General features: G+C 43.9%; 1 protein-coding gene across 1 annotated transcript in view; it reads right to left on the bottom strand.

The window, feature by feature from the left end:
• DCHS1 (dachsous cadherin-related 1) overlaps positions 1-25287 on the bottom strand; it is an 84366-nt gene that overhangs the window by 50463 nt on the left and 8616 nt on the right. The window contains exon 2 of the mRNA XM_072610124.1: positions 16170-18062. Coding sequence (XP_072466225.1) covers positions 16170-17975 — 1806 coding nt within the window. The 5' untranslated portion in view covers positions 17976-18062. The remainder of the gene's footprint in view (positions 1-16169; positions 18063-25287) is intronic.

The raw sequence follows: 25287 nt of genomic DNA, 5'->3' as shown, positions 1-25287 counted from the left end.
GGGTCACATAGCTAGTAAGGGTCTGGACTCTCTAACCACTGTACCACCTAGCTACTTAGAATAGGGATAAAATGTAAAGGCTTGCACTCAGGTTAAAAAACTCAACTATGAAGGAACAGAAGGGAAAGGTCTGGCTAAATAACATGTGAAAAAAATTTCTTCCATTATTTTAGCTGACTACAAATCTACCTGCCTCCCAGGGTTGTTGTGAGGATCAAATGAAGCTAGGGTTATAAAATGCTTAGTGCAGTTTCTGACACATAGTAAGCACTCAATAAATGCTTGTTTCTTTCCTTCCTTTGAAAGGACAAACAACCTTCCTGAGGAAAGGCTGAAAGAAACAAGGCTGTTTAGCCTAGGACGGCAGGGAAGAGGGGTGGTTCTCAAAACTGCCTACAAATAATGAAGAGCTGTCAGATGGAAGAGGGATCATAATGGTTAAGTTTGGTCCCAGAGGAAAGAGCTAGATTTTTTCTTTTTGGTTAACAAAAATCTAATTTTTTTTCTTGCCACCTCTTTCCACTATTGAAAAATAATGAAACATAAAACCCTTGTAACAAATATACATAATCAAGCAAAATGAATGGAATTGCAAAGAAGCCAAACGTAGGTCTGACTTTAGGAAAAACTTCCGAACAATCACTGTGATTCCAAAGTGAAACTGGCTGCCTCAGGTGATGATGGCTCCTTGCCTGCCCATTAGCAGAGGCCAGATGATTCCTTTTGTGAAATGCCAACTTGTACAGGATGGGAGACTAGAGCAGATGACATTTAAGCCACCCTCTCAATCTAGAAGTCTGTGATTCCATGGCTCTATTCTAAAAAAGGGAAGAAAAAAACAAAACAAAAACGAACTCTAAACAAACAAAACGTCAAGCAGAGAAACAGACATGTTTTCAGAACCGAAAACTAATCCTATGGTCAGGGAAATTCAGCCTCTCACTGGCTTGGCAGGAAGGGGATGCACCACTTTCTGATTTCAGTGTTTGGTTATTTCTCCGTCTACTGTCCTGGTTAAGGGCTGGGGTTGGGGACTGGAACCCCACAGTAAGGGCCTTGTGACCTCTGGAGGACAGGACTGATGAGTGGGGTTTTGAATGATATCATTTCAACCAAGATGTATTAAGCTTCTACCACATTCAAGGCCTCACTGCTGAATGCTGGGGATATCAATGTGACACTTGCTTTGGAAGGCTTGTCTTCTCTTCTACATGTCCTTTCAGTGTCTAAACTTGACAGTGACAGCTGGGGACTAGAAATGCAAGAGGAATTACCCAGAACTGTGAACATGACGTCTGTCACAAAAGGTCAATAGTTGTCTTACTGTTAAAGCCAAGAACCTGGACTCCTTTTTAGTACCATACTATAGAGAAATCAGTTTATATGCTTGAGTCAGGGATATATAGGGTAGAAGCTGTCTGTGACAAAGAAGTAAGGGATTGCCCCTTAACCTCAAGCATCTGCGGGGGGGGGGGGGGGGGGGGGAAGGGGGGGGGGGTCAGAGACCATAGCCACATGTGAATAGGAAACACCAGTAAAACTTGCCAGTACTCAGCTGGAGAAGGCAGAGGAAGTATAGCAGGGAGCTGAGCAGAGCTGGAGGGAGGGAGGGAGGGATGGCAATCAGCCACCCACGAGAAAAGACTGAGCCGCCTCTGACCTTGGATCATCTGATGAAATGCTAACCCAGATAACCAGAATAGCATGGATACTGGTGAAGCTATTTCTCCCCTTTCCCGTTTTAGGATCCTGCCTCTGTCATCTAATTCTTCCCAGCTGTAGGTCATCGGCTAATTTGATTAAGCATTCCTTTATCCCTAATCATGCCTTTATCCAAATCTCTGATGTATTTATCAGAATAGGGCTAAGGACAAACCCCTGAGAGACCTCCCTCTGGGTGGATATTTGATCCATTCAGCATGACTCTCTGGACTGGGTCATTCACTAGCCGTGAAGCCATCTATCACCTATTGTCTTAGAAAACAAAACTACAGGACCAGGCTTCCTTGAAAGGCTCCTCAGGTGCTCTGGGAATCCCTGGCTGAAGATTGGGGCATGGAGATAGTGAAGATTTTTTCAAATATTTACCAGAACAAGGAGAAGCCAGGAGCTAAATAAGTAACTTATCACATTAATTTATTCTTAACTATAATGATTACTATTTTGGGGGGCGGGGCATCCAAAGTCAGGAAGGAGATTAGAACTGTGACTTTAGATTTTATATGCTCTAATGAGCTGAGATTCCAGGCAGATACAGGAAGATGGGAATGCTTCCGGGTATAAGCCCAGATCCAAGGTGGTGACTTCAATCTTCAAAATAGGAAAGGAGTGCCAGCCTGGCACTACCTGGCAAACGCTGGCTCTGGAATCAGAGGCATTCGATCTGGTTTCAAGTCCAACTTCTAATGCTAACTGTGAGACTTTGGCCCTCCTTGGGCCTCAGTTTCCTCATCTGTAAAATGTGAAGGTGGGATTGGATAGCTGGCCTCTGGGGCATCTTGCAGCCCTTGAGCTCTGATCCTATGGCAGCCCAAGTTTGAAGCGCCCCTTGGTGGCCTATGTTAAGACTGCACTCTAGCTGTTTCAGAGAATGCCTTAACTAGCCAATGCCCACCCATTTTCTTCTCCCATTGTCCATCTAAGGGAAAGATTACCTTCAGCAACTTCATAGGCCACTTCTGTTATTGTTCAACTGTTTTTCAGTCATCTCCAATTATTTGTGACCACATTTGGGGTTTTCTTGGCAAAGATATTAGGGTGGTTTGCTATTTCCCCTCTCCTGATCATTTTACAGATGAGGAACTGAGGCAAACAGGATTAAGTGACTTGCTCAGGGTCACAAAGCTAGAAGTGTCTGGGGGCAGACTTGAACTCAGCAAAATGAGTCTTCCTGACTTCAGGTCCAGTACCCAATACACCACACCACCTAACTTCCCCTCATAGGCCATAACTGTTCTTTATACAATGACGAAAAACAAAATTCCATCTACTACTAGAAAGCTGCATTCTACTGAGAGATACAACATATAAACACTTCAATAAACACAACATATAGTGAGGATGAAGAAGACAAGGAGAATCAGAAAAGTTTTATGAATGAGGTAGTACCAAGACTTAAAACATCATGTTATGTCCTTGGCCAGGAGGGTACTGTGTGGCGTCTTCCAAACAATCAAACAGGGGCAGCCAAGAGGCGGCCTTGGAGTCAGGAGGGTTTGAGTTCAAATCAGACTCAGACACTTTAGCCGTGGGATGCTGGGCAAGTCACTAAACCCTGACTACCTCCAAAAACAAACAAACATAATAAATAAGCTTTGAGCTGAAAAAGAAGGGAGAAAATTACCTACCTACAAGTAGCAAACAAGAAAACACAAAGAATACCTACAATGAAGGAAGAATACCAGTGGAGAAGTCCAGAAGATAGGAGACAAAAACCAAGAAGACAGCCAGCAATAGAAACTCTGTCCTCAGATATACGTACATAAATGCACAGGATATGAGTAGCAAGTAAGAGAGACAGGACAGCCTATACAAGGAGGTTGATTTGACTACACAGGACTTGGTGGGATGGAACTCATGAATGAAATATGACTGGAAGGGCATACTTGGAGGGAATGCTACAGACCACTTAGACAGAAAGGGAAAACAGATGGAAGAGTTTGGAAAATAGATCATAAGACTTTCATGGATGCATAATATAGTAATCATAGAGAACTTCAGATATTTAGACATCTACTAGGGCTCTCTCTCTGACAAAAGCAAAATAGCTAATTATTTTTTTTTGGCTTGCCCTAATGATAGCCTTACACTTCAAAAGGAAGAAGAAACAATGAGGGGAACTGCCATTCTCGCCCTTATCCTCACGGATAGGGAGGAACCAGCTAGTTGCTGGGGTGGAAATGATGGAAACCTCAGAGGGAAGTGACCACACCAGTTTAGAATTTTTGATCTAGAAGAGGAAAGTGAGACATAATCTGCCATGTGCCCTAGATTTTGGGAGAGCAGATTTCAAAGGATTCAAAGAAAGGATAAGTAGGATACCATGGCCTAAAATTCCACTGGGCGGGAAGGGGCACAGTAGGGCATTCCAAAAGAGGGATGGAGGATGGAGGACAAAAGAAAGATTAGTTAGGGCTGGATTAAAAGAATTGAGAGAACTATCTGAACGTAAAGGAGCAGATGAGATCACAAAAGCAGAAATCCTCTAGTCATCCCCAACAGAAAAAGAGGTATTCCTACATCCCCATGAATGTATTAGCACACCAACGGGGGGAAATGAAGCTTGCATCTGGGGCTGTGACCTCCTCCCTAACACCTAGCCCTATGCTTGCTTCACTTAGAGAGTAGGACTTTGAGAACCATCACTCCCCTTTCCCCCACAAAGGTCTGCCTCTACTGAACCCTCTCTTAGCCTCCAAATGTAGAGATCCCCCAGGGCTCTTGCCTTGGCCTTCTCTTTTCTCTATGTTCTTTCCCCGCCACATACTTCCTTCAGCCTGTGCCTTCACTAACACTGTTCCCTATGCCTAGACTGTCCATTCTTTTTCTTTTCACTTGTGAAATTCCTAACTATCCTTTAAAGTTCAGCTCAAAAGCCACTTCCTTTCTACTTTGATGCTTCTGATCTCATTGTGTTCCCTCCATTGTCACCCGTCCACTCCTCAACCTGTCCCACTCTTGTCCATGTTCTACCCTAAATGTTCTGGGGGGGTGGGCATGCTGGAGGCCTTCCTCTACACTTCCTGACAATGGAATCAGTTCTGCCTCACTCTCATTTTGTGATTGCTTCACCTTCTTTCCTGGTTAAATATTTCTCTTTTAGTTTCTTTTTTCAAAGTATTTTGTTGATACTCTTCTTTTTTCCCTTCCCATCTCTCTCTCCCTCTCTCTCTCTCTCTCTCTCTCTCTCTCTCTCTCTCTCTCTCTCTCTCTCTCTCTCTCTCTCTCTCTCTCTCTCTGTGTGTCTCTCTGTCTGCCTGTCTCTCTCTCTCTATCTCTCTTTCTCTGTCTCTGTCTCTCTGTCTCTCTCTCTCTCTTTCTCTTCTCTCCACCATCCTTTCAAAAAATACCATTTACTTCCCATTTACCCACCCCCCACTTCCTGCTTGTTGACTGATTGACTGGATAGAACCTTTCCTTGTAATCAGTAAGAGTCAAGTCAAACAAATTGATACATAGGCCATGTCTGCTCATGAAACCCCAATAATTACAGAGTCTCATTCCATACTGGTCATATCCAAATAATAACAGTTCCAGCACTGGACTAGGAATCATGAAGCTCTGGGGTCAAATGCTGCCTCAGATACTTAGCAGCGAGGTGACCTTGAGTAAGTTACAACCTCTCTGTGCCTCAGTTTCCTCATCTATACAAATTTTCTCAATCTGTAAAATGAGGCGGTTGTACCCTTTAACACTGAAGGTCCCTTTCAGTTCTGGTGCTATCTTTTACAACTCTTCATTTGTATAATTGTTCAATAACCCATCTACACAGGGAAAAACAAGTTGACAGAATCAACAAGTACACTGCCTTTTTTCCTCTGGGTTTACTGGCTACATTTCTTGCTCAAGGATCAAGCCTTAAACCCAATTCACTCTGGAGTTCATAGACTGGACAACAAGTCCCCACCCACCTAGAACAGAGTGGATGTAATAACTAAATAGTAATTCCTTCTTTTTAACCCAGGAACCCTGAGGGTCTTTCCCTCCCAATTTGATTTTTTTTTTTTTGATTAAAAGGGCCATCCCTTCAGTAACTTAAAGAAGCCTATTCATTGAATGGGTGTATCTCACTCAAAGTAAGATTGTGATAAGATCAAAGCCTGAAAGGGCCAGGGTCTCACATAGCCTCCTAGGCCATCTCCAGTTGTCCCGATGAATATCATGCCACTGGACCTCAGATGGCTCTGGAGGAGAAAGTGAGGTTGGTGACCTCGCACAGCCCTCCCTCACTCAAATCAAAGTCAACTGCAAGTCATGTCATCATCTTGATGTCATGGTCCTCTTCCAGAATGAAGGACAAACACAACAACCAAGTTAGCACCTTCCTATGTGCTGAAACATTGTACTAGGTTGAGAATTCAAAGACAAAAAAGGAAAACAAACCCTGTCCTCAAGGACTTTACATTCTATCAGAGTCTTTCATTGGCAATAAATTGTAGCTTTGTCTGGTCCAAGGTGCGTCTTCCCCACTGTCCTCTGGATGACCTGAAGTTTTAACTCTTTGGAGACTATGACATCCCTTGACTCAAGGCCATATAAACATCACCAGAAAAACAGAGTTATTTCAAAGACAGGTCTTTGTTTCAGGGAGAAGTTAGAGTCATTAAAAGCATTTCCCAAAGATAATCCAGCCTGCTCTCCTCTTCCTTTCCAAATCTGAGTCTTTTTACAGTGTCTAGCCAAGATTCTTATACTATTTACTAATGGTTCAGCTCTAGGGATTGTTCATAGAACTGCATATTATAGTCTGGACAGGGGCCATTCTTTATCAACTTGTTTTTTCCCTTGTGGAAGGTTCCTTCAAGGCCAAACTCTGATTTCACTTAAGAGACTCTGAGACATTATAGCATTGATGCATCCAGCACAAGGTTAGCTGCAAACAGGAGCATCTGTAGGGAACTCTTCTTCCATGTGGACTCTGAACTGATTTTCTTTCTAGATGATAATTACCTCTGACAAACATATTTCTCCCCACTTTCTGCCTGGCTTGTTATTAAGAATCAGAGGGTTAATGAACAAAAGTTATCTCAGTTGTTAAATCTTTCAAGGAATCATGTGCTTAATATACACGTTTGACACCCTTGAAGAGACCCTTTAAAACATCGTTTTGCTCTCTCAAATTAAATATTTTTTTATAGTCAACAGAATGTAAGCACAATTTGATCCTGAATTCTCTAAACTTTTCAGTTAATTAAGTGTTTGGAAATATTTGCTTTGTTTTAGAATTTCCTTTGTGAAAGCCTGGCTGTTCCCTTTTCATACTTTCGTCAAGGATGCTTTTGATGAGTGGGTAGACTATTCTCATATAGATTTTGTAAGGATGGGAGAGTAGATCTACGGGTGAAAAATGATTGATATTTTCTCAAGTACTTTTTTTGGGTAGGAATAACTGTTTTTTTCTTCAAGGCATGTGGTATTCTCCCACTTTTCAGATATCTTGAAAATTGATCTTTCAACATCCTTAAAATAGTGTTCAACACAGACTTCCTTTGCACATACTTGGTCTAGGGTTGATAATTTCCCACCTTTGTCCTTGTTATAACCATTTCCACAGCCTCCCATAGTACACTGGACTGTGAGAGTCTACATGTGGTAGCTTCACTGTCTTTGATACGTAGAGATGTGGAGAGTAGAGATCAGTGTAGAACTCTTGACAGATACTTTCCATTTTTTATGTGTTTGTTGTGCTTCATTTCATCCCTAAGTGCTCTTAGGATGTTCTGGCTTAATTCCTCCCCTTCCCACACTCTGTACATTCTCCAAACTGGCCTTCTCTTTCTCTGTTCTTCAGTCATGGGCCTCAATTTCCCATCTCCGTACCTCTGCATTGGCCATCCCCTATGTCTAAAATGCATTCCTTCCTCACGTCTCTCTCATATGATTTCCCTCTTTCTTCAAGATGCAGCTTAAGAATCACCATCTTTTTCATAGTTTACTGATTTCCCATACCTGCTAGTGCCCTCCCTCCCAAACTATCTTTGTATTCAAATACCTTGCATTTATTTATACTTATTTTGTATATTCCTCTACTTGCACTTATTGTTTCCCTTGTTAGACTCCAAGCTCCTTGAAAGTAAGGACTGTTTTCTTATTTGTTTATTCCGCTTCATTCCCGATACCTAGAACAGTGTTTGACACAGAACAAGTGCTTAATAAATACTTGTTGACTTGACAATGCTATAAGGAAGAACCAGGAACATCAATTGACACAAAAAAGGACTTTTTGTAATTTAATTTCTCCCATCTGTGCAAATGTACTTTAAATATCTATATAATTACAGTAGATATTATAATTTTACTGTCATCCTAGTATATCTCTATTTTCTTTGCCTTATGGATTAAGAAAATACACTGAATCAATTGGTGCTTTGAGATATTCTTAAATTACTTTTCATAAATACTTGTTGATGCGCAACAAGTACTTGTTGAGTGGGACTCTTGCTGAGCTTTCTATGGACTTGGTTTTTCTCTCCACTTCTTCTTGCTGTTTTAGGTGATGATGCTATTACATCACAGAATCTGAGATGGAAGAGACCAGAGGCCACTTAGTCCAATCTGTCCCTCCATAGATGTATCCACCATGGCACATCTGTCAAGTGGTCATCCTACCTTTGCCTGAAGACATCTAATGTGTGGTAATATACCAATTCCTGTGTCATTCCATTCCATTTTTCAAATAATTCTTCTAATTGTGAGGAAGTTTTTCCTGACATGAGGCCCAAGTCTGCCTCTTTGTAACCTCCACTACTTGCTCCTAGTTTCCCCCTCTGAGGCCAATCGGAACAAAGCAGAATCACAGAACTGCAGAAAGCTAGAAGGGGCCTCAGCAGGCATCTAGCCTAAACCATTCATGAAAGGTATCTCCATGAGAGGCTGAGGTCATTAGCCAATCTCTGCTTAAAGACTTCCAATGTGAGGGAACCCAACAGTTCTTTGGGCAAGCTACATGACAGCTGAATTCTTTTTCCATGTGACAGTCCTTCCAATACTTGAGGACAGGTATCATGTGTGACTTCTCCCCCTCTAGTTTATGCTTCTCCAGGCTAAACATCCTCAGAGTTTTACTAAATTCTTTCTACTTCCTTATCTTTGTATATATTTTGTATATATCTATGTTTATACATGTCTTCTGTCATAGAATGTAAGTTCACTGACGGTGGAGAAGGTTTCACTTTTGTCTGTGTATCCCCAGCACTTAGAACAGTACCTGGCACATAAGTTTCACTTACTTTCCTGGGGGTCTACACCAATGCTCATCATGAGCTCTGCATTATGGAATGAAAAATGGCTCAATAAATGATGATTTTGGTTTCTTCTGAACCCATGATAAAACCAACATGGTCAGTTCTTTTATCTGTCTGCCCAGGGAAAACTTGTAGACCATCCTTCCCTTTAGCCATGACTTCCTTTGATCTTCTGGTTTCATTCACAGTGCAAATGTAAAAATAAGAAGACGAATTCCCTTCAACAGTGTGTCACTGAACCAGGTTCTCATATTTAGGGTACCAACTGCTGAATTAATATTTATGGAGGGTCTAAACAAGGGTTTTGTATGCTAGGGTATGTGAACTTGCTCTCTTTCTGTATGTATGTATATATGTATATGTATGTATGTATGTATACATGTATATGCATACATATATACACAAATATACATATATTTATGTGTAACTGTATTCAACATAATTGATTTCCTTTGTAATCAATGTATTTTATTTTATGAATTTAAAAACATTTGATCAGAGGGGTCCATAGGCTTTACCAGACAGCCCAAGGAACATATAACACAAAAAACAACTAAGAAACTGGTCAAAATTGTGATTCTTAGCACCAGCTACCACCTTTCCCCCTCACATAGTCCATAGCACAGAGCAGATGCTTAAAAACATTCTGTCGAATTGAAGAAGAAAAACACCTGAGGAGTAGTCAATGAACATGGACTTCCCTCTGAATCTGGCCTCAGGACCATGTTCCCAATGACCCCATGTTCTCCATTGTGCATCATCCTCTTCTCTTCAGGTAAGGAAGTAGGGGGACAGAGACAGAAAGGAACCATTATTATCAATGGGCCAGTGAGCCCAGAGAACAGAAAAGGGGTGAGGTAGAGGACTGAATGAGACTTAAAAAAATGAGGTAGAGGATGTAACTAGAAAGGCTGGAGGAGCTCAAAGACAGCAAGTCTGGCTGTACTGATGTCAGAAGAAGCAACTAGAGAGGACTTTAATCTAAGGGTAAATACAGCTAAAGAATCAAGAGAACTTGAAGACTGACTGACTATGAGGATCAAGGTGTGTGTGTGGAGTCACTTGGGAAGATGATATTGGGGGACAGTGAAAGGGGTAGATAAGAAGGGGAACAGGTAGTCAAACCCTGAATCCTGTAGGAGTCAGGAAGAGAGCAGACTAGGAAGTGAGTCCAGGAATGAAAAATCAAAAAACCCATCCAAAAATGCCTCCCTTCTCCCCCAAATTAGAAGCCTTCCCATCCTTTGTCAGTCAGTCAATCAGCATTTAGTAAGCTTTCTTACTATGCACATGGTCCTCTGCTAGATGCTGGGGATACAAAGGGAAAAACAGTTCCTGTCCCAAAGAAACATACATTCTGGGAGAGGAAACAATACTTAACTAACTATATACAGGGTTGATATATAATATAATCTCAGAGGGGAAAGCATAAGCAGCTGGAGGGGCTGGGAAAGGTCTCTTTCAGAAGGTGAGATTTGACCTAACTCTTGAAGGAAAGCAGGGAAGTTGGTCTTAATGATCTTTTTGTGATTCCTCCTGGTGCTAAAGCCTCTGTCTCAAAACTACTTCGAATTTTTTTGAACATTATACATTTTAATATGCATATATGTATGTATATGTGTATGTGTACACACACACACATATATATTTGTTGTTGTTCAGTTGTTTTCAACTCTTTGTGACCCCCATTTAATACTGGAGTGGTCTGTCATTTCCTTCTCCAGTACATTTTACAGATAAGGAAACTGAGGCAAATGGTCAAATGGCTTGCCCAGGGTCACAAAACTAGGAACCATCTAAGGCCATATTTGAATTCAAGAAGATGAGTCTTATTTCTAAAATATATAGAGAACTGGGTCTAATTTATAACAATACAAGTCATTTCCAAATTTATAAATGGTCAAAGGATATGAACAAGCAGTTTTCAGAGGAAGAAATTAAAGCTATCTATAATCGTAAGAAAAAGTGTTCTAAATCACTATAGAGAAATGCAGATTAAAACAACTCTGAGGTGCTACCCTCACACTTATCAGATTGGCTAATATGACAGAAAATGAAAATGATAAATGCTGGAGAAGATGTGAGAAAACTGGAACACTAATGCATAGTTAGTGGCATTGTGAAACTGATCCAACCATTCTGGAGAGTAAGTTGAAATTATGCCCCAAAGGCTATAAAACTGTGCATACCCATTGATCCAGCAATACTCCTACTAGTTTTGTATCCCAAAGAGATCATAAAAAAGGGAAAAGGACCCACATATACAAAATATGCCAGCTCTTTTTTTTTTTTTGTGGTGGTAAAGAATTGGAAATTGAAGGGATGCCCATCAACTGGGGAATGGCTGAACAAGTTGTGGTATATAATTGTGATGAGATAGTATTGTGCTATAAGAAATGATGAGCAGACAGATTTCAGAAAAACCTGGAAACTGAAATGATGCTGAATTAAGTGAACAGAACCAGGAGAACAGTATACACAGTAATAGCAACATTGTGCGATGATCAACTATGATGGACTTAGTTCTTCTCAACAATACAATGATCTAAGACAATTCCAAAAGACTCGTGATGGAAAATGCTAACCACATCCAGAGAAAGAACTATGGAGTCTGAATGCAGACGGAAGCATACGATTTTCACTTTTTTTGTTTTTTCTTTCTCGTGGTTTTTCCCTTTTGTTCTGATTCTGCTTTCACAACATGACTAATGTGGAAATATGTTTAACATGATTGTGCATGTATAACCTATATCAGATTGCTTGCTGTCTTTGGGAAGCAGGAGGAAGGGAGAGAGAAAAATTTGGAACTCAAAATTTTGCAAAAATGAATATTGAAAACTATCTTTACATGTAATTGGAGTAAAAATACTATTAAGGAAAAGAGAAAAGATCAGTCCTTCTGACTCCAGGCCCAGCACTCTATCCAGTATACCACATAACTATCCATATCCACACACACACACACACACACACACACACACACACACACACACACACACACACACACACACACACACACACACACCATAGAGTCTCCTGGGATAGGATGTAAGCCACTTGAGGGCAGGGGCTATTTCATTTTTGTCTTTGAGTCTCAGTACCTAGCACAGCTCCTGGCACCTAGAAGGCACAGGATAAAAGATTTTTGATTGATGGACTGATTGGCTTCTTCCTTCCTCCTCTAAACTCCCCACTATGACTTTGGGGTCTCCAAAGCGCAATACTGTATAAGCAAATGACAGGCTCCCTTTGGGGACAATGTCTCTTTAATGACCTAGATTACTTAGGCATCAAAACCTCAGAAGCTCAACCCCATTCAGTACCCTTTTCCTTGATAGACAGCTAGGTGGTGCAGTGGATAGAGCACTAAGCCTGAAATCGAGAAAACCTGAGTTCAAAGCCCCTCTCAATTATTTACTATCTGAATGAACCTGGATAAATTACTCAGTCTTTGCCTGCTCCAGTTTTCCCATATGTAAAATAGGGAGAGTAATAGCATCTACTTCCCAGGGTTGTTTTGAAGGGGAAAGTGAGTTAATATTTGTGATTTTGCAAACTTTAAAATGCCGTATAAATGCTGGTTATTATTGTTGCATATTGTTGTTTTGTTGGCAGACAGGACCAATGAGGTGAGATCTACTTTTTGTGTTCTAGAAAGTTACCAGGTGGTCTTTAAAGGGACCAAAGAAATGAGCATTTCTGTCTGAATCTCTCCAACCAAGGACAGTTAGCTTTTGGGGAAGGGAGAGATACTCTTCACTTCTAGCAAGGGTGCCAGATACAGAATTTGAACTATGGCTTTGCTCTTTAAAATCTGGGTAATCTTGGGCAAGTGTCTTAATGCTTCTGTACCTCGCATGTAAAATGAGGGGACTGGAAAATGTGATCTCTAAATCTAAATTCCTGTCTAAATATCAGGACACCTAGGTGGTTCAGCAGGTAGAGTGCCAGGCCTAGAGTCAGGAAGATCTGAGTTCAAACCTGGCTTTAGACACTTCTTAGCTGTGTGATCGTGGGCACTTAACCCTGCTTGCCTCAGTTTCTCCATCTGTAAAAAATGAGCTGTAGAAGAAAATGGCAAAGCACTCTAGTACCTTTGCCAAGAAAACCCCAAATGGAGCCATAAAGAATCAGACGGGACTGACCAGCAACAACAATAGAGAGTCAGTGCCCTGTAGTAGAAAGTAGTGGTATCAGGAAGAGCTTGGTTCAGGTCTTGCCTGTATGAATGCCATCAAGTCCTTTAACCCTTCAGTTTCTTCACTTATAAAATGGAGATTATAATACTTGCTGGAGCTACCTCACAGGATTGTTATGATGCTTGAATGAGATTATATACATAAAGCACTTTGTAAATTTTGTAGTTCAATCCATTTTTTGGTTTTCTTGGCAAAGATACTGCAGTGGTTTGCCACTTCATTCTGCAGCTCATTTCACCAACAAAGAAACTGAGGCAAATAGGGGTAAGTGACTTGTCCAGGGTCTGAGGCTAGGTTTGAACTCAGGTATTCCTGACTCTCAGCCCAGCATTCTATCTACTGAGTCACCTAGCTGTCCTTGCTAACTTCAAAGCTCTAAGGATAGTGGCTGACATTTAGCATTTTTTTTAAGGTCTGCAAAGTGCTTTCCATAAGTCACCTCGTTTGACTCTCAACAACCTTGGGAGGTAAGGTGCCATTTTTCACCTTACTTCACAGATGAAGAAACTGAGACTACAAGAGCTTAAAGTGTCATGTAACTAAGGAAGTAATTGAGATGGGATTTGAGACTGTGTCTTTTTGGCTCCCAGTTCCATACTCTTTCCACAGCACTACGTAGCTGTCTTACTATGTAAATGCCAGTGACTGTTAGGATGGTTACTATCAAGAAGGCATCACCATCTTTCCAGTGACCCCTTCTCCTCCATCTTTGTTGCTTACTGCTCACCAGTCTCCGAGTCCATTTGATTCATTCCTTGTAATATCTTTAGTATCTGCTAGAGATTAGAGAGGTAGTAGCACAGAGGGGAATGTGCTGGACTTAGAGTCAAGAAGGGCCTGAATTTAAACCCTTGCTTAGCCACTTATAATTCTGTGATTCTGGCCAAGTCAGTTAACTACTCTCAGCCTCAGTTTCCTCATCTGTAAAATGGGGATAATTACAGCACCTACTTCCCAAGATTGTTCTGAGGATCAAATGAGACAATATTTGTAAAGTGCTAAATAAATACTGGATATTATTGGTCTCTCCTTCCATAGGTGCTGCCACTCTAGGTAAGTCCTTCATCACCTCTGGTATTGCAACAGTCTCTTAACTGAATCAGGATGCCAGAGTCTTCGAAATGGAAGGAACCTCAGAAAAGATCGAATCTAATGTGAATTGGAACAAGAATCTTCTCTCCTAGATTCCTAAGAGGTTAGCCAGTGTTTGCTTTAAGATCTCTAGGGATGTGCAGCTCACTACCTCCTGAGGCACCTGCTCCATTTCTGGACAGCTCTATCAGTATCAGCTGAGATCTGTGCTCTGCCTCCCTGACTTCAGTCTTTCCTTCCTGTTCTCATTCATCCTTTGGACTTTGAAACCACTTTCTCAAATGCTACTAATGACATCCAGATTGCTAAATCTGATGATCTTTTCTCAGCCCTCATCCTACTTGATCTATCTTCTACTTTTGACATTGTCAATAATCTCCTCCTGAACAGAATCATGGGATCACAGGATTTAGAGCTTAAAGAGATATTAGAGGTCATCTTATCCAAACCTTTCATTTTAGATAGGGAGACTGAAGTCAGAGAGGTCAAATGACTTGCTCAAGGTAACACAGGCCCTTACATGGCAAAGTCTGGATTCAAATCCAAGTCCTCTGACTCTAAATCTAATCCTTTCCCCATGATATCACACTTCTTTCCTAGAATTACATAACTCTCCTCTCTCCTAGTTCTCCTTTTATCTATCTAGCTACTCCTCAAATACTCTCAAAGCTCGGTCCTGGGAACGAATCTCTTTCCTCTAAATTCTCTCCCTTGGTGATCTCTTCTTCTCCAGCCTTTGTCTGTCTCCTACACTTAAATCTCACATCCTTAGCTGCTCGATAAACACCTCCCTCCAGTAGTCCCATCAACATCTCAAATTTAACATGTCAAATGAGACAAGGTTTGGAAAGCATGTTATAAGCCGCAAAGTACTATATAAGTGTTATTTCTTGTTATTATTTTGATCAAAGAGAACTACCTTCCCTCTAAAAAATTCCTTAACATTTCCCTATTTCTGTTCAGAAACTGAATCAACATCCTATCTACCAATATCCTCCCTGATCAGGTCATGCTTTCACTTTCCCTCACCCCTGTATCCAACTAGATGCCAAGTCTGGTTTATTCTGCCTCCACATCACCTCTTGCTTTTATCCCCTTTTTTTCATTCTCAGAGCCACACCCTAGTTCAGGCTTGGACTATTGTCCTAACCTCCTTATTAGTTTTCCTCCTTCCAATCTCCTCCCCCAACCACTCTTGATACAACTGCCAAAACTTTCCTAAATCATAGGAATGACAAACCATGTCACTCTCCTTCTCAAAACCTTCAGTCAATCTTAACTCCTCCCACGACTGAATACACACGCCTTAGCCTGGCATTTAAATACCATTATAATCTGGCTCCAAATGACCTTTCCTGACTTGGTTCAAATTGCTCCTTTTTATGTACTCTACCTTCCAGCCAGCAAAATGAGACTGGTAGGTAGGAGTTCCTTGAACTTGGCAGTTCATCTCCTGTCTTGAGCATCCCAGAATTCTTATCTTACTCCATGGCTCAGTTCAGGGGCTTTTTCCAACCATAAAGTCTTCCCCAAATCCACATTCCCCACCCCAGGCCTCTTTCCCTCCTTAAAAAAACATGTATCGACTAATGGGAAACAATGACCAATTTGCTTTTTAATTTGTATTGTCAACATTTCACAAAGTGTCTGGCTCATGGGATGTACTTAAGATATGTTTGTGGAATTGATTTGAAGTAGGAGGGAGAAGGACAGGGGTCCTAAGACAGGCTAAAGACACAGAAAGGATTATTTTACTCCCCTTCCCCCTAGCAACTGTTACTTGTAGTTCTATCACTGCCCACATCCTTTTGACCCTCAGGCCAATCTCTGCTTTACTGCTACCATCCCTCCCCTCCTACCGCAAATCCTTCCTTCAGACTTCCCATGTGCCTCCCCCAAGCTTCCAGGACCCCACCTGTAGGAAGCAGGTGCCAGGGGCTGTGCCCTCGGGCAGAGAAGCATTGTAGAAGGTCCTCTTGAACACAGGTTCGTTGTCGTTCACGTCTTGCAGGACTACGTTGACCACGGCTGTGGAAGACAAAGCTGGTTGTCCTCCATCAGTGGCCAGTACCGTTAACTGTGGTCGTGGCTCAAGCTCATAGTCCAGTGGGGCAGCTGTGGTAATTACTCCCGTAACTGCATCAATAGCAAACCAATGGGCATGAGGTCCAGGCATAATGCTATAGGCCACATTGCCATTGGGTCCCTGGTCAGGGTCACGAGCAGTGACTCGGGTCACAAAACTGCCAGGGAGCACAACCTCAGGGAGAGGCTCAGGCTGGTAGAGCAGGCGATCAAAAGCTGGTGCATTGTCATTGACATCTGTAACATGAAGAACAAAGGCAGCCTCTGCACGCAGTGGAGGGGAACCAGAATCAGTAGCAGTGACCCGAAGCTCATAGGCATCTTGCTCCTCTCGGTCTAGCCGCCGAGCCACGCACACCAGGTAGATAACACTATCCTGGGTGGTCAGGGCAAACTTCCCATCACCACCCTCCAGGGATACATTGACATGTGCATAATCACCATCATCTGGGTCAGACACAGAGATTCGAGCTACCAACTGGCCCGGCTGTGCACCCTCAGACACACGAGGGGAGCCATCCTCACTAAGGAAGATGATGGTCATGGTGGGTTGGTTGTCATTGGAGTCACGCACATGCACAGTGACAAAAGCTGAGCCCACTTCAGGATGAGCACCCCCATCACGGGCCTGGACCACCAGCTCATGAACACGCCTCTGCTCAAAGTCCAGTGGCCGCTCAAGACGCAGCAGCCCTGTGTGGGCATCAATAGAGAAGGGGCCGTCCCCATCACTCTGCCGTCGATTGATTTCATAGGTCACAGCTCCATTGGCCCCAGCATCAGCATCAGCAGCGAATACCTGTAGGACTGGGCTGCCAGGGGGTAGGCTTTCAGACACTACTGCCCGGTATCGGCTCTGGTTGAAGGTAGGGGCGTGGTCGTTGATGTCCACCAGTGTCACATCCAGCAGGGCTTGGGCCCGCCTAGGGGGTGCCCCACCATCATAAGCTTCTAGTCGCAGAGTGTAGTGTGAGCGGTTCTCACGGTCCAGCTCCCCACTGACCACCAGCTCAGGCACAGGAGAGCCATCAGGGCCAGGACGTGTTTCCAATTGGAAAGCCTGGCCAGCTCCTTCCCCAGACAGTGCATAGCCCTGGGTACCCAGATGACCAGCATCAGCATCATGGGCAGGCTCCAGGGGGTAACGAGTGCCAGGGGCTGTGTGCTCTGGCACCTGAAGGCTAGCACGAGCCTTTGGGAAGGCAGGTGCATGGTCATTGATGTCAGCAACACGTACTGTGACCTCCACGGTGGCACCGTCTGGGGTGACTGCAGTGAATTGGTAGTGGTCTCGGCGTTCTCGATCCAGAACTCGGGCAGTTCGCACCACACCACTCTGCTCATCTATGGCTAGGTCTGTGCCCACACCGCTGCCCTCCTGGGCAGAGATGAAGTACATGTGGGGAGTTGCTGTGTCTGCAGGCAGCCCAGCGCTGATGTCCCCAATCAGCGTGCCGGCTGGCTGCTCCTCATCGATCTGCAGGTCCAGGCTGCCTGCCTGGCCCTGTGCTCCAGGTGCCTGTGCCCCCAGAAGCAGCAGCAGCAGTGGCAGCAGTGAGAAGGGTCGGGGGGATCTTGGACCCATAGAGGGGTGGGGAGCAACCAGCTCAGACTCCTGCTCTGACTCCAGCTCCATGTCAGGGATGGCTCCAGGCCTGACTCCAGTGCCTGCTCCTGCTCCTGCTCCAGCTCTGGCCCTGCCTCTGACTCTGACTCCCTGATCCTGTGAGGAATGCAGAGGAGAGGTCAGGCATGGTTGGGTGGTTGGATGGCCTAGCAAGGCTTTGGGGTCGAGTTACTTGGCCCACAGGCCTGGCAGAACTGGGGTACCACAAAGGACCACAGGCATATTTGTACATTTTTTTTTGTACACAGATTAATATACACAGCACAGAGACATAAAGAGACAAAATACATGCACACATGGACTCTCAAAAATATGCTCATATATATATGGCTACGCCACACACAGACACACACAGACATAGCCAAACACATGGCTGCGAGCTACATGCAGTCAGTCAGTTCAGTGGTTATACATCCCTGACCTCTGGTCCTTCGGGCCTGGCTCTGGGACCACCCCTCTCACTGCCTGCGGTAGCATCTCCAACTTCCCCAACTTCTTCCCCACCTTCTCCCAGGTGGGAACATGGTTTTCTCATTCTCTTGGATCTATGGTGACACTCCACCCCCTTCATCCTAAGACTGTCCCCAATCTGCTCCATCTCTCAGTCTGTCCTCCTGACTCACCACCAGTTGGTTCTTTCTTCCCTCTCCCCTCCCCCTGCACCAGTTTTGGGGCCACAGCTGGTTCTCATTAGGAAGAGGGGGACCAGGGCTGCTCTTTAGGGCCTGTAACTCGATCCCCCTTTCCCTTCCCCAGAACCAAAAGTTCCCCCCCACCCCCAGCCCCAGCCCACAGACTCAGCCTGCGCCCATTTTCATCAGTAAAACTCAGCTGGGGATTTAGCATCTAGGGGGAAATTTAGGAGGGTGGGGGAGGTGAATTGTTAGTGAGAGGGGGAGCGAGTGTGAGAGGGGAGTATATATTTGTGTGCAGGAAGTATAGATGGCCTGTGAATGAGGAGAGTATTATGAGGGGGAGGGGCAGTTGTGAGGGAAGCGTATGTTTGAGGGAAGTGTGTGAAGGGAGTGTATGTGTCAGGAGAGTGTGTGTGAGAGAAAGGAGGGAGTGTGGATGAGTGAGAGCAGTTTATGTGAGCTGAGCATGTGTGAGAAAGGAGTGCCCTCTTCTCCTGGATAGTCTCTCCTCTCTAGGTTTCCATTACACCATTCTGCTTCTCCCCTGGCCTGTCTGACCATTCTTGGTCTCCTTTGTTGAATCTTTGTCTAGATCACATCCACAATGGTCAGGGTTCCCCAGGGTTCTGTTCTGGGCCCTTTCCTCCTCTCCCTCTATGCTATTTTACTTGGTGATCTCATCAGCTCCTATGGATTCAATTATGGTCTCTACGCTGATGATTTTCAGATCTACTCATCCAGCCCTAACCTCTCTCCTAACCTCTGGACTTAAATCTCTAGCTGTCTATTGGGCACCTCAAGTTAGATGTCCTGGAGACATCTTAACCTCAACATATCCAAAATAGAACTTATTATCTGCCCCCAAAGCCTTGCCTCTTTTGAATTTCCTTTATTCTCCAGGGCACAGCTTCTCTTGCCAGTGCCCGGACTCACAATCTAGGTGTTCGTCTCAGCTCCTTACTCTCTCACTCTGTATAGTCATTCCGTGGCCAAGGCCTGGAGATTCTACTTTCCAATAACCCCTTTGTGTACCAGGCCTTCTCTCCTCTGTCACTGAAACCTCATCACCTCACAGCCAGACTGTTGCTAGAGTTCAAATCCTGCCTTCCACAGATAGCCTTTCCTGATCCCCCTTAGTTCTGGGGCCTTCCCTCTATTAGATGAAGCATATCTGTGTGTAGCAGTTTTTGTATTGTCTCCTCTCATTAAATTGTCTGCCTCTTGTGAGGAGCAGCCATCTTTGGCTTTGGTATCCCAGTGCTTCACACGTGTTGTTGTTCAGTTGTTTCAGTCCTGTCTGATTCTTTGTGACTCCATTTTGGGGCAAAGACACTGGAGTGGTTTGCCTTTGCCTTCTCCAGCTCATTCTACTGATAAGGAAACTGAGGCAAACAGGGTTAAGTGACTTGCCAAGGGTCACACAGCTAATAAGTGTCCTAAAGGCAGATTTGAACTTGGATCTTCCTGACTCCAGGCCTGGCACTCTATTTACTGCACCACATAGTTGCCCTTGGCACACAGTAGATGCTTTAAAAATGCCAAGAGGTTAAGGGACTTACCCACTGTGACTAAGTCATTATGTACCTGAGACAGGACTTGAACACTGTTCCATGTAGCTCTGAGGTCAATTCTCTATTCAGTATAACATGCTGCCTATAAATAAGGTACTTATGAGTATTTGGAGAATTTAACTGAAATTCTGTCTTACTATATGGAAAATTTTCCTAATAATTAGACTTGTCCCAAAGTGAAATAGGCTGCCTTGTGTAGGTCTTTTTGTAAAGGCTATATATACACAACCATCTGCCTGGGATTTCTGCTGAAGGATGAGGTGGACTAGATATTTTCTTAAATCTCTTCCAACTCTGAGATACTATGATTTGGAGTATGTATGAGAGAGGAAGGTGTGAGGAGGTGGTATGGGGAATGTGGAGATATGAAAAAAGTGTGTGTGTGTGTGTGTGTGTGTGTGTGTGTGTGTGTATAAGTTAACATGTAGAGAGAGGGTGAGAGGAGGTATGTGGAAATTATGGGAGAGAGCCTGGGGAAAAATGTGTTGACCTGTGGGGGTGAGGGGGAGTATGTTTGGGAGAATTGTCTGGGGAAATGTGGGAAATACGTTTTTTGGCATAGTCACTGTGAAGAGCTGTGAGGGTCCACTGGCTAGACAGACAGACGGACTAGAGTTGTGTGTAAGTGGTTTGATATACAATCATAGACTAGCAACTCAGTAAAAGTTTAAAAGGTCTTAAAGACAAATCCTAGAGAGCAGGAAATGATGCAAAAGCACAGGTAGATCAGCAGAGCCTGGGTACATACAGAACCATAGAAGAGACTAAAAAGCACACTAGTAGGGTCCAGGTATGCATAAAATGATGGGAGAGACAGAGAGCAAACCAGTATGGGGGAAGGGGAGGCAAAAACAGAGAATGAGAAAAGAGGGCAGGCCAACAGATGCCAAACAGGCAGAAGATTGGGAAAAGGTTAGCCCAACATGTAAGTACATGGAGAGAGGACAAGAGAAAGGCCGTTAGGGCTCATGTGGGCACGGAGCTATGGAGAGGAGACAGATCAGTTAAACCCAAGCAGACACAAGGTGATAGAAGAGATCAAAAGGACACAGGGAGAAAGAAACAGAGGGGAAAAAAGAGAACAGTAGTGTACAAGCAGGCCCAGGGCTAAGGGAGAGGACAGGAGACAGACCAGCAGAGCCAAAATAAGCAAAGGGTGATAGGAAGAAATGAGAGGAGCTGTGGAGGCCAAGAGAGAATTGGATGGGAGAGACAAGGGGAGTTGTGAGGTCATAAGGGTGTTGAAAGAATTAAAATAGGAGAGACAAGGAGAAAATTCTGCTTAAGCTGCAAGCAAGGGCCTGGGCAATCCCAATGACCAGATCCAGGAAAGGAGAATGAAAGAGGGACAGATACTGAGACAGAAGGGGACAAAGACATTCAGATAAATATATAGATTCAGAAAGATCTACACACAAGATTCAAGGACAGGGAGAAAAGCAGATATTGAGAGAGAAGTGGGAAAGAAAGAACTAGAGACAGAGAGAAAAGCAGGTAGAAAATGAGACACAAAGAGACAAGAGACAGAGAACAAAACAAAGGAGAAGAGAGATCAGTAAACAGAAGTGGACAGGCAGGGGTAGGGAGGTGGGAGAGTGGAAAAATGACCCAGATATGGGTGAGCGCCTTGATTGGGAGGTGGAGCGGAACACAGACCAGGCCTCCTCCCTCAGTTTCCTGTCTTGTTCTTGAGCCTTGGAGGGCAGTAGATAGGAGACAACAAGAGCAAGGGGAAAGGCAGAGGGACAGAAACACAGAAACAGACTAGAGGCAAAGGTAAAAACAGGACAAAAGACAGGGAGAGACTGCAGGAAATGGAAGATAAGAGGAGAATGAGGGAGAAACAAGGAAAAGAGAGAGACAAGATGTGAGGTTAGGGCTAAAAAGGGGAGAAACAGAGGGTAAGTGGGTAATGTGAGGACAGGAAGCCAACAAGCAAGGGAAGATTAAGAGAAAGAGGGAGGGACAGAGGAGAAAAAGAGTGAGACACGGTAGATGCCGTGTAGAGAGCGGCAGGGAGGAGAAATAGATGGGAGACACACGGAAAGGCTGATAGGGAAGAAAGGCAGATAACAATGAGTAGTGTGGGGGCTTCAGGGTAGGGAAGACACAGAAATGGAAGTCATGCCAAGGACCAGCAGGGAGAAACAACTAAGGGACAACATAAAGAGAAAAAGACAAGCAGCTGGTGGGGAGAGACAAAAAGAAAAGAAAAAGAGATGAGAGTGTAAATAAATATGGAGAGAAACAGTAAAAATGGGGGAAAAGATAAGGAAAGAAACAGAGTTAGATGGTAGAGAAAGGAGAGTAACTGACCAGAGAATAAAGAGGAAAGAGTGATGGAAGGAAAGAAAGAAAAGGAAGAAGAGGATGTCCCTGCCTAGGGGAACCTATGATTTGAGAGGGAAGGCCCAGTCACAGCTCAAAGGGAATCTCCTGTCTTAAAGGACAAAGACACGAAAAGACACGGAAATTTGGAGGGGAGTGGGTGGAGAAGGTGAGAGGACAGGAAGAGGCAGAGAGAAATGAAATAGACACAGAAAGGAATTTGAGTCAATCCAATAAACATTTATTAAGTGCCTACTATGCGTGAAGCACTATTAAAGAAAGAATCATAGAAAAGTAAAATGCATATAGTTGAAAGAACATAAAAGGGAAAGAGGAAGAGAAGAGAAAGGAGGCAGAAATGGAGACAGAGTAGGGAAGGAGGGGAAAGGAAAGGGAGGGAGGGAGGGAGGAAGGGGGGAAGAGAGAGAGCTGAGTGGAGCCCAGCAGAGGGAGGAGGGGAGAGAGCAGGGAGAGAGCCAGGACGGAGCTCGGAGAGGACAAAGAGGGGTCTAAGCAGGAGGGGGAGGAGGAGCCACGGATAAGGCAGCCCCCTACTCAGCAGGCATGGAGATCAAGCCAATGGGATGGGGAGGAAACACAGAGCAACTCACCCTCCTCTACTCCCGAGGGATGGTTCTAGGTAGACACCCAAAAGAGACTGCGAAGACGAGAAGGGATGAAGGGGGAGGGGAGGAGGAAAAGTGTATGTTGTGGGGGGACAAAGGGGAGAGAGAGGAGGGGGCCGAGTGGAGAGAGGGAAGACAGAAGGGGAAATGGAGAGAGGAAAAGATCAGTGAGATTAGGCAAAAGAAGTATCTGTAGAAAGAGTGAAAGGAGATGGGGACAGAGGAGAGATAGGACAGATAAAAAAGAAAGGAAGGAGAGAAGGGATACAGAGGAAAGACAGAAGAGATACAGAGAAGAAAGGATGGTGCAAAGAATATCAAGAGGAGGGAGAGATCAAGAAAAAAAGAGAAAATAAAAGGGTGATAAGACAGAAGTGGACAGAGGGAGAGAAGGGAGTCAGAAAGGAGAAAAAGACAGGCTAAAGGAGAGGGGGATACAAGAAGAGACACACAGAGAAGGGACAGATAGGAGGTAGAAAAAGCAGGACAATAAGGAAAGAGTGGAGGGCTGAGGAGAGAAAGAAGGTAGGACAGTGGAAAGAGAGACAGAAAAGGAGTCCAGAAGGGAGAAGGGGAAACAGAGGACATCAAGAAGGGGACAGATACAGGGCAGAGGGAATGGCTAACAGAGAGAAGATAAGGCATACAGAGAGCAAAGAGTGAAAGGAGCCAGAACATAGAGAAGAGGAGAAAGAAACTAGAAAAATGGGGACGGGCAGGAGAAAGAAGACGGCAAGGTTAGACAAAGGAGACAAAAGGCAGAGAGGAGAAACATGGAAGAGAGAAGGGGGCCAAAGGCAGGGGAAGTGGAGAGAATGAAAGACAGGGGAGCAGAGGGGAGCAAAGGGGGACAAAAGGAGGGGAAGTGGAGAGAGTGAAAGACAGGGGAGTATAAGGGAGCAAAGGGGGGGAACAAAGGAAGGGAAAGTGGAGAAAGTGAAAGACAGGGGAGCAGAGGGGAGAGAGAAGGGTTACAAAAGGAGGGGCAAGAGAAAAAAAAAGTCATTTAAATTTTGAATCAACTTGAGTTGTCAGAAGAGGAACTAAAAAGAGAGAGGGTAGAATGGAAGGAAGGAAAAGATAGTATCAAGGAGAATGGAGAAAAACCGGCAAGAGATGTGGGGGTAGCAATAAGAGAAAAGAGAACAAGGTTAAGGAGTGAAGAAAAAGTGGGAAGAGGGAAGAGACATGAAAGAGAAGGCACAGAAAAGGGAGCAGGAAATAGGGATCATAAGAGAGAAAGCAAGGTAGTGAGAAGAGAGAACATAGAACAGGAAGAGAGGACAGGATGAAAGAGAGGAAAAAGAAGGGAAGTAGAGGGAAAGGAGAGTGAAAAGAGACACACACAGAGGTAAAGAGAATAGTAGTAGAAGAGAGAATAGTAACAGAAGAGAGAAAAGAAACAGAGGAGAGATTGTTTGCAAGGCAGAAGGTAAAGGAACTGGGAAGAGAAGGTAGAGGAAGCAGGCAGAGCAAAGAGACAGAGGAAAAAGAGGAAAGGAACTGAAGACACAGAATATTGGAGTTTTAAAAGACTTTAAAGACCATCTAGTTCAACTAATTCTAGTACAGGAACAACCTCTACAACATCCCCAACGGGTACCTGGTGGGCAAACTTCTGCTTCAGAGCCTTTTGACAGAGGTGGTGAACAAAAGATGAAGGACCAGGCCCACATTGTCAGAAATGAAATGGCCAATGTGTAATTTGTTTTGTCCACCTGAATTTATTTGTGACAAGGGAAGGTTTTACTGGAGAAAGGGCTGGGGCAGAGAGTCAATGGGAAGTTACAATGAGGGGAAAGGAAAGAAAACAGCATCAAAAAAAGTTTTAAAGGGAAAAAACAACCCATTGCTTGAAGATTACTTTTTGATAGGGGTAATTAATGGAAAATTTTGCCTTTCTGTAACTTCATTCCATTGTTCCTATTTCTGCCTTCTGGAGCTGATCCTTTCTTCCCATGATAGCCCTTCAAATACTTGAGGACTGCTATCATCCTCCATTAAACCTTCTCTTCTCTAGGCTAAACATCTTCAATCCCTTCAGCTGAGCCTAGATCCTTGTATGGCATATTCTCCAGTTCTCCCAGGATCTTGATTGTCTTCTTCTGGATCCACTCCAGCTTTTCTAAGACCTTTCTAAAATGTGACGCACAGAACTGGA

This window comes from Notamacropus eugenii, chromosome 5, assembly GCF_028372415.1.
Source record: "Notamacropus eugenii isolate mMacEug1 chromosome 5, mMacEug1.pri_v2, whole genome shotgun sequence".
Taxonomy (NCBI): Eukaryota; Metazoa; Chordata; class Mammalia; order Diprotodontia; family Macropodidae; genus Notamacropus; species Notamacropus eugenii.
Note: the sequence above shows the minus strand (reverse complement) of the source record. Positions and strands in the feature narration are given on the sequence as shown.